Source organism: Hemisphaericaspora subhashii (assembly GCF_019202705.1).
Source record: "Hemisphaericaspora subhashii strain CBS 10753 chromosome Unknown scaffold76, whole genome shotgun sequence".
In the NCBI taxonomy this organism is placed as follows: domain Eukaryota; kingdom Fungi; phylum Ascomycota; class Pichiomycetes; order Serinales; family Debaryomycetaceae; genus Hemisphaericaspora; species Hemisphaericaspora subhashii.
The window spans coordinates 60,533-70,116 of NW_026057278.1; the positions used below are offsets into that span (position 1 = coordinate 60,533).

General features: G+C 33.9%; 7 protein-coding genes across 7 annotated transcripts; 1 reads left to right on the forward strand and 6 right to left on the reverse strand. All coding sequences in view use genetic code 12, as the record gives it.

The window, feature by feature from the left end:
• Positions 1–410: 410 nt before the first annotated feature.
• On the reverse strand, positions 411–1,469 carry J8A68_002623 (uncharacterized protein; the record flags this gene model as incomplete). Its single annotated transcript, XM_049406393.1, has 1 exon — positions 411–1,469. The coding sequence occupies one exon, from the start codon at positions 1,467–1,469 to the stop codon at positions 411–413; it is 1,059 nt and encodes a 352-aa protein (XP_049264106.1).
• A 379-nt stretch (positions 1,470–1,848) lies between these two features.
• Positions 1,849–2,220, forward strand: J8A68_002624 (mRNA splicing protein; the record flags this gene model as incomplete). Its single annotated transcript, XM_049406394.1, has 1 exon — positions 1,849–2,220. The coding sequence occupies one exon, from the start codon at positions 1,849–1,851 to the stop codon at positions 2,218–2,220; it is 372 nt and encodes a 123-aa protein (XP_049264107.1).
• Positions 2,221–2,303: 83 nt separating this feature from the next.
• Positions 2,304–2,774, reverse strand: J8A68_002625 (mitochondrial 54S ribosomal protein mL59; the record flags this gene model as incomplete). The annotated part of the gene is made up of 1 exon (XM_049406395.1): positions 2,304–2,774. The coding sequence occupies one exon, from the start codon at positions 2,772–2,774 to the stop codon at positions 2,304–2,306; it is 471 nt and encodes a 156-aa protein (XP_049264108.1).
• A 479-nt stretch (positions 2,775–3,253) lies between these two features.
• On the reverse strand, positions 3,254–4,348 carry J8A68_002626 (NAD(P)-dependent alcohol dehydrogenase; the record flags this gene model as incomplete). Its single annotated transcript, XM_049406397.1, has 1 exon — positions 3,254–4,348. The coding sequence occupies one exon, from the start codon at positions 4,346–4,348 to the stop codon at positions 3,254–3,256; it is 1,095 nt and encodes a 364-aa protein (XP_049264109.1).
• Positions 4,349–5,195: 847 nt separating this feature from the next.
• On the reverse strand, positions 5,196–6,290 carry J8A68_002627 (NAD(P)-dependent alcohol dehydrogenase; the record flags this gene model as incomplete). The annotated part of the gene is made up of 1 exon (XM_049406398.1): positions 5,196–6,290. The coding sequence occupies one exon, from the start codon at positions 6,288–6,290 to the stop codon at positions 5,196–5,198; it is 1,095 nt and encodes a 364-aa protein (XP_049264110.1).
• A 1,556-nt stretch (positions 6,291–7,846) lies between these two features.
• On the reverse strand, positions 7,847–8,329 carry ATP16 (F1F0 ATP synthase subunit delta; the record flags this gene model as incomplete). The annotated part of the gene is made up of 1 exon (XM_049406399.1): positions 7,847–8,329. One exon carries the CDS (start codon positions 8,327–8,329, stop codon positions 7,847–7,849), a length of 483 nt encoding a protein of 160 aa, XP_049264111.1.
• A 259-nt stretch (positions 8,330–8,588) lies between these two features.
• On the reverse strand, positions 8,589–9,584 carry CTA26 (Cta26p; the record flags this gene model as incomplete). The annotated part of the gene is made up of 1 exon (XM_049406400.1): positions 8,589–9,584. A coding segment is annotated over one exon (996 nt), but the record flags the coding sequence as incomplete, so codon positions are not given.

Genomic DNA, 9,584 nt, shown 5'->3' on the forward strand with positions numbered 1-9,584 from the left:
TAAGTAGTAGAAGAAGAGAGAAACGGAAGGAATCGGAAGATGAATGGAAATTGGTTGTAAAAATAAAAATTCTTGTCTAATTTCAATTTCTGCGGAGTTTTCAGTTTTTCTGGTCCAAAATGTTTCTATTATGGAACAATTGATTACATCATAATTTGATTGTATTCCATACAGGGATTAACCCACTTTACATCAACAATAAACAATAGTAACACGGTGGAAGAAATGTAATCACCCTGGAAACACGATCTACGACTACAAATAGTTAGAATCTTACTGTATTCTTCTAATTCCGTACTAGATATATACTGTACATATACAATATTACATACACTCCTATAAAAACTTACATCTAAAGATTCGCCCAAACCTCACCACACCAAACAACAACCACGATTCCCTTCCTTTTCTCAACCTCCTAATCTTTGACCTTTTCCTCTAAAGACAGGACTTTCTCCATCTGCTTTATTCCCACTAAACCATGAGTTACCAGAACTAACACTATCTGCAGTTGCTTGTTGTTGTTGCATTCTTGACATATTTCCAGTTCTATTTACTAATGGAACTGTTCCATTATTTGGTCTTACGCGTGGATAATTCAAAAAATTATATAACCAAGTAGGAGCTCTTAAATACCCAGAATCATAAATTGAATCCCCAATAAATTCAGCTTCAATAGGAGTTCTAGTACCTGGACGATCAATAGATGTAGCACCTACTCTTCTACCACTAGCTGTTCTATTCATGGGAGTTCCATAAGCTCCTGGAAATAAATTATAAATTGGAGTTGTTTGAGATTGTAAACAAAGATATAAATATCCTGACATAATTCCAATTAATGAACCAGTTACAGCAATTGGACCTCCTACAATACCATTAACTATAATATTACCTAAAGGTAAATAATAAGCTTTTATTGGAATAAGACCCATTAAATTAATTGTAGCATTTTTATTTTGTCTTGACCAAATATAAGTAAGACATGCTAATAACATTTCATGAGGATAAGTAATCATCAGAGCAATAGTTGGAGATAAACATTCTAATCCTAACCGGACTATTTGAATCATAATACCATTTAATAAGATAAACCAAACATAATCAGGAAAAATACCACCAAATTTACCAATTTCTAAATGATTTGAAAAAGTATAAAAGAAATAAATATTTAATAAAGTACTTATATCTTTCAGTAGAATTCCCAGAGGAATTATAAATGATGAAAAGAATTTATAAAATTGAATTAAACCAGTAAATAAAGTCATTGATTTAGCAAGATAAGTTTTATCATTTTGAAATGAATACTTTGTTACCAAAATTAAATAACTTAAAATTGGATAATTAATAAATAATTTATCAAAACCATTAAATGTTGATATTCCAATACATGCTAATACTGATCCAATAGTAAAGAATCTTGTAACTGGTGGAATCCTTTTGATACTAGCTAGAATTGGATTTGATGACATGTTTGCTGTTTGGCTTGTTTGGATTATTTGCGTTACTTGTTTATTTGCTTATATTATTTGGTTATTTAATGTTGAATAAATGTTGAAATCAACGAGTGATTTCGATTTGAAATACGTAATTCAATTTTTTTTCAAAATGTGTGATAAAATTTACCGAGAGAAAGAGAATTCAATTTTTATTTCTTTCTGGGTGGCGGGGGGAGAAGTGGTGCTACCAGTTGTCTAATAAGTCGCACTAAATTCCCTTCACAATTCAAACCACCACAGAAAAAAGATTTCATCTCTCTCCATCTCTCTCTATTAGAAAGATAAACCACTAAAGTGGATAGCCATATATAGCAATAGCAACGTAGTCAATATGAAGCTCGTTCATTTCTTAATGAATATACCCAATTCTACTAATCAACCAATAACAGTAGAATTAAAGAATGGTACAAGTATAACTGGTAATTTATTATCATGTTCACCAACTATGAATCTTTCCCTTAAAAATGTTAAATTACAACAACAATTTCAAGATCCAAGTTTATTAAATTATATAAATATAAGAGGTAATCAAATAAGACAAATAATATTACCGGATCAACTTAATATAGATTCAATCTTAACTAAATGTGCCACTAATAATAAAATAAAAGGTCATGGTGCTGGTCCTGCTGCTGCTGCTGGTGGTGGTGCTACTGGTGGTGGAAATATTAGAAAACCATTCAAACCAAAACTGCAACAAGGTCGCCGTTCAAGGCCAATATAGAATATTCTATTGTTATTGCTATTATTATTATTATTGTAATATATATATACAACTATTTACAGATATACAAAACCCACTCCAGCTTAATACCAAGCCTTCTTTCTCTTTTCTTCTAGTTTGGCAAACTTCTTCTTAAATTCTGGTCTGGCAGCAAGAATAGTTTCATCCATCTTTGCCAATGCTTCTTCTTTGGAAGCAAGTTTCTCTGGTCTTTCTCTTTCTCTCTTTGATTTCTTATTATATAACACACCTCTCATCCAGTTCTTATTTTCATATTTATCTTCATAGAATTTTCTTGGGGTTGGAGGTAATAAAGTATGAATACCAAACTTATATGCTAACTTATATAAATCAGCTGATCTTCTACGTGAATATTTAGCTGTATGCCATACTCCTGTTTTGGTTTTATTTGGCATAAATGGATTCTTTAATGGATCATCTACTGTACTTGGTTTATCAGCATATTGAGCAAATGGTCTAGGTGGATATTTCATAAAGAACTTATGAAGTTTCTGTGGAAGTTTAGCAAAAGCTTCCTTAGGTGTTAATGACATTGTTCTAGCTGTTGTTGTTTCGGTTGCTGTATAGTGTTCAATTGATAGTGAACAAGCTCACTTAAAAATTGAATGAAAATTTTTTGCTTTGAGTATGAGGTTGATTTATATGCAGGACAATTTTTCATTCAACCAAAGTTGTCACCAGGCAGTCTGCTTTGGAGATCACTCTATAAAGTGCGTGTAAAAAACCTAGTCAATGCACTATATGCTCTTGGAAACTTCGTATTAAGGATAAATCCACTACATAAAACAAAAACATAGGAGAAGTTGAAACCATTTTCTTGTGATTCCTCCTAACACTATGGAATTGTTATTTTTGCAACCAATTGGCTATCACAATTGTCTCACTTCAAGATGATATTACCTTACAGAGGAAATGCATATTACTTAAGCAGAAGAATATCCATTCACAAAACACAATCAAAAACTACTTTCTATAAATTCTACAACTAAAAAAATTGCTAATCGCAAGTCACTTACAAAGGACCATCAATCAAGCACTTTACAGCACCATTTCCACCTCTAACTAAATCATAAGCCTTAATAGCATCTTCAAACTTAAATCTATGGGTAATTAATCTTTCAAAATCAATTGGTGCTTTATCTTTCCCATCTTTATAATTCTTATCAAAAATATTAATTGAAGTTTGATAATCACCATAATCATATCTAAAAGATCCATATAAGATTAATTCTCTGGTTGCAAATTCAGTAATTGGGAATTTAACATGTCCAACCGAATTACCAACTTGAACAAATCTACCACCTGGAGCAGCAGCCATAACTCCCATAATAATACATGGTTCTGCACCACTACATTCCAAAATCACCGTTGGATGATCACCATCAAAAGTTTTAATTAAATCCTTATAATCCCCACCAGTCTTGGAATTAAAAATATGACTAGCGGCACCAATCTCTTTTGCCATTTGTAATTTATGATCAAAAATATCAACAATAATAACTTTAGATGCACCCATTGCAGTAGCAGCTGCTGCTGTCAAAATCCCAACTGGTCCAGCACCAAATACAGCCACTTTATCACCAAATTTAACTCCACCCAATTTACATCCATGAACACCTACAGACATTGGTTCAACCATAGCACCTAATTCCAAACTAACATGATCAGGCAATTTAAATAAAAAATCTTCCGGTGATTTATAATATTTACATAAAGTACCTGGAGCATTTGGTTTATCTCCATTTGGAGTAGCGGCAAAACACATATGGGGACATAAATGATATTTCCCCATTTTGTATTCATTACTCAATCTTGAAGGAATACCAGGTTCAATAGCAACTCGATCACCGACTTTTAAAGTGGTTACCCCGGGACCGATTTTGGATACAATCCCAGCGGATTCGTGACCTAATACCATTGGATGTTTTAGTTTGAATGGGCCAATTTCTCCATGAGCATAGTATTTAATGTCGGAGCCGCAAATACCGGTTTTTTTGACTTCGACGATTACTTCATTAGGTTGGGTGATTTCGGGAGCTTCATAGGTTTCGAAAGTGATGTCGTCGATCTTATTAAGAACTAATGATGGGTTTGGAATAACTGTCATTTTATGTTTTGGTGAATCAATTGTTTTAAGTCTAAGGAAAGATGTTTGATAGAGAAATAGAAAAAAGGGAAGAAATCAATTAGGGATTCAAAGGAATATTTATACTTCAAAAACGGGCCAGCCCTCCCCCTATATTTCAAAACAATGGTTCTTTCAAAATCAATTGCAAAAAATTGTGTTTGTATGTGTGGGGATAGTATTCGGGAAGATGTAACTTTTATGTATTGATGAATGGATGTTCTGATTTTACTCGGAAAAATGTATTAGATTTAGCCCATACATTTTTCCGAAAATCTTTTTCTTGGACACGTAGTTTATTTGCAACCGTGAACATAGTAGAAGAGTAGGCCCTCAGGGTATACTCCGGAGTGATTCTATTTTGAATGCATTTAGCCCCGAAATTTATTGCGAAGCCGAAGAGTTGTTCTTTGTATCGGGTAGTTCCTGTTTGGCTCCGTCAACTATGAATATTGCCTATTGTCTTGTCACACATGATATTTTGGAAACGCTTTGAAATTTTGATAGTATTGGATGTCGTCAATAGAGATTTGATTGTGAAATGCAAAGGGGATTCGTGGCTGATCTGAGGTTAACTTAGACTAATTTTAGTGTATAATTTAAGCGATACGGTTTAAAGAAAAAAAAATGATTTGCAGCCAATATACGAAAACAAGAACCCCAAGTATTGGATGTTTACGTATTCTCGACAAATAGCCAACACTAAACTACAAACCGAACTTAATTAATTATTAACTTTATTATTTATTCATTAAAAAAATACCCTTCACAATCAATGCTACTTATTTCTATAAATTATTTAATTAAATGATTATTTTGAATGATTTATTTACAATGGACCATCAATCAAACACTTGACAGCACCACTACCGGCTCTGACTAAGTCGTAAGCCTTGATAGCATCTTCGAACTTGAATCTGTGGGTGATTAATTGTTCGAAATCAATTGGGGCCTTATCTTTACCGTTTTCGTAGTTCTTGTCAAAGATGTTGACAGCAGTTTGATAATCACCATAATCATATCTGAAAGAACCAAATAAGGTTAATTCCTTAGTGGCGAATTCAGTGATTGGGAATTTAACAGAAGCACCAGCGTTACCGACTTGAACGAATCTACCACCTGGGGCAGCAATCATGACACCCATGTTAATACATGGTTCAGCACCAGTACATTCTAAGATAACAGTTGGTTGGAAACCGTCGAAAGCCTTGATTAAATCATTATAGTCACCACCGGTCTTGGAGTTGAAGATGTGGGAAGCAGCACCAATATCCTTGGCCATTTGTAATTTGTTGTCAAAGATATCAACAATGATAACCTTGGAAGCACCCATGGCGGTAGCAGTGGCAGCGGCTAATAAACCAACTGGACCAGCACCGAAGACAGCGACTTTGTCACCGAACTTAACACTACCTAATTTACAAGCGTGGACACCAACAGATAATGGTTCAACCATAGCACCTAATTCTAAAGAAACGTGATCTGGTAATTTGACTAAGAAATCTTCTGGGGATTTGAAGTATTTACATAAAGTACCTGGTGGGTTTGGTTCACCTTCAGTGGAGTTTGGAGTGGCAGCAAAACACATGTGTGGACATAAGTTATAATGACCAGATTTGTATTCTTTGGATAATCTTGATGGCACACCTGGTTCAATGGCAACTCTGTCACCAACCTTGACGGTGGTAACCTTTGGACCGACCTTGGCGACAATACCAGCGGATTCGTGACCTAAGACCATTGGTTTGGTTAAGACGAATGGACCAATCTTACCGTGGGCGTAGTAATGGATATCAGAACCACAGATACCGGTTTTCTTGACTTCGACAATAACGTCGGTTGGTTCAACGATTTCTGGAGCATCGTAAGTTTCAAAGGTGATGTCGTCGATCTTGTTAAGGACTAAAGATGGGTTTGGAGTCATTGTGTATGTGTATGGGGGGATTCAATTAAAGTGATTGATGAAAGGAAGAAGAAAGAAGGAAAAAGTCAAAAGTCAATTGCCAAAAAAAAATTGCAAAGGGGAAATTCAAAAGGATATTTATAGTTGTGAAAAATGTGTTAATTGGTTTAGAGAGGAGTGTGATTTGATCATCTAATTTAGAATTTGTAAGGTTCTTCCCCATAAACACAAAATGAAAAATAAAAATTTTGAATTCGTTTGTGGGCAGGTGGGGCCGGAATAATATTACTTTGTTAGATATTGCAGGATGGATGTTCTATGCGCGTTACAATCGACCTTCTCAATAATAAAAAAATAAAACGAATTTTTTTTTTTCATCTTCTTCACACTTTTTCCGAGATTTTATTTTTTTTCAGGTAAGATTTCTAGATTTCTGTCTCATTACCCCCTTAATTTCAGGAGCCAGATATTGTAAAACATTTCTATCATTCGATTAGACCGAGTGTTCAAATTTATTTAACATTAATTGATCGCTCAATCAACTAACCAGCAATCTCTTTTCTAAAATTAGAAATTTGAATAAATAAATAAAAAACTGTCAAAAGCGAAAAATTAAACAATCCCACAAAATATAAAAACGCCTGTATTGAATTTTCAAGAAGGTCGAATTCATCTCAATCACAAAGAAAATTGATTTTTGCCAGCAGAAGCAGGAACACCCCTCTTCAAAAAATCACGTGATCTGATTATTGCCTGTTTTTTTTTAAATTTTGCAACCAAACCATTAATTGACCTTGACACTGGTCGGTTACTTCAAACTGCATTCAGATTGCAAGAGAAGAGGATGCTAAAGTATCGATCCCTCTAGAGCTTCTAACAAATTGCTACCATTGTATATAGGACATCTGATTTATGGCATTTTTTGATAGATTTTGAGAATTTCTTTAGAAATTTGACCAACTTTTGTCACAAATTTAAAGCGACTGGTTCATTACTATCCAATAGTTGAAATACATAGTACATCTTCCAAGTAGCTCGGGCAATTGGGACGCTCATTACTTTCTTGTTGTCTCTGTCTTAAGCTTGTGTTCCTTTCACATTCATTTCAGCTTTCAGTAGCTCTTTTCAGTACATGCTTGGAAGACTAACTGTGTTTGCTTCGGCTAAGGCACACTGTGATAGATATCACAGAAGGCTTGCAATATCACAGAAGAATTCTAATCTGAACACAAACCTTGAAATGATCAATTGATACGCCAATCTACAAATTGATATTTATACCTCTTTAAATATTATTTATGAAAATTCTATATAACATACATATCATACCCTTTGGAAAGAACAGAAACACGATTCACAAGATATCAATAAGATTATAGTCCATTTCCTCTATTATGATCATTCCTTTCTTCTTCTTCTTTTTCCTTCAGGCATTCCTTATATTTATATATACGTTTAAATGACAACAACTTAACAAAAAAACTCAACTTATGTATATGAAGTAAAAATAAAATACACCACATTATCTCTTTTGAAATATATCATTATATGTAACAATAAATATTCACCTACCGCATTTATTTAGCAACAAGTTGTAAAGCTTCCAAAACTTCTAATTCAATGTTTGCTTCAGCAACAACAACTTCATCAGAAGATTCGGCTCTCTTTTGAGCATCAGCAATCAAAGTCTTGACAGCATAAGCATCAATTTCAGTTGGCCTGAAAGCTTCAATTGCAGAAATGGTTAATTTGTTACCTGGTTGAACGGTAGCAATACCTCCACTAACAAAATATTGTTCAGTTTCTCCACCTTTAGAAATAATTTCTAATAATCCTGGTCTTAATTGTTCAACAATTGGGATATGGTTGGCTAAGATACCTAAATCACCATTAACAGATGGTAAATTGACTTGTTCAACTTCAGAATCGGAATATAAGGTTTGATGTGGTAATGCTAAAGATAATCTAAGGGCATCTGAAGCACTAGCAGCTTCAGTGGCATAAGTTCTTCTGACAACAGAGGATTGCTTAGCAACTTGACGAATGGCTTGTCTAAACATGTTTGACCTTTTAATGAATAAGTGAAGTTGAAGAGTATTTCGTAAACCCTTTACTTAACTTTGAAAAATTCTTCTTTTTTCAGCACACAAATTTTGAGTGTCCGAACTTACAGTGGAATATTCCGGCATATAAATAAAAACTACGCATTTTTATTGGATCAACCTAGACTTCCTAATTAGGAAGTATATAAATACATTGTCTAGTATAACTACATACAACTAACCAAGTTATTTCAATTAGTCCCTACATGATTCCATTTTAATCATTACCTCCAAATTGATTCAAGAAATTATCAACATCAAACTCATCATCATTTGGCATTGGCGCATTATTAGTACCATCCATTCCTGAATCTAATAAACTCATATTCAATCCATCTAAGATCAGTTCATCAGTACCTAATAAATTATTCATATCTAAATCCATATCATCCCCATTATTTTCTAATCCACCAACTAATGCATTAGCTTCATCGTTGTTATCATTACCACTTCCAGCCCCTGTAGGCATGTCTAAATTCAAATCATTAAAATTCATAGAAGATAGTATATCTGATGGATTTTGATTTGTATTCAGTAATTCACCCAAATCAAATCCTGGAGATATGAACTCATCAAATCCACTGAAGGACTGTTGCTTTTGCTGCTGTTGCTGTTGTTGTTGGGCAGCTGCTTCTTGCTGTTTTCTTTGTTCTTCTTGTTGCTTTTGTAATTCTTGTTGTCTCTTCTGTTCTTCATTTTCCCTTTGTTTCTGTTGTCGTTGTCTCTCTTGTTCCTGTTCTCTCTCAGCTTGCTCTCGTTTAAGTCTAACTTCTTCTTCTGCTTTTGCCTTAGCAGCAGCAGCCGCGGCAGCTTTCGCTTTAGCTTCTTCTTCTTCCTTCTTTCTCTTTTCTTCTTGTTCCCTCAATATCCTCTCTTGCTCTTCTTTTATCTTTCTTTCCTCTTCTTCCTTCAACCGTCTTTGTTTTTCCATTTCCTCTTTGAGTTTAAGTTCTTCTTGTCGCTGCTTATTCTCAAGCATTTGCTCAATACACCATTTAGCATCATTAAACTTCAGTAATGTCTCATCTAAAATCTCATCAAATTTGGATATTTGCAGCTGTAGCTGATTAGTAATAGTTGGAGTTATTAATTGATTATTGGGTCCGGTTAATAAATTTGATTGTGATTTATTATTATTTAATATTTCAAAGATTATTCCTGATGTTTTAAGAATGTCCAATAATGAATTGTCAAGTTTAGTTTGAAGATTGGC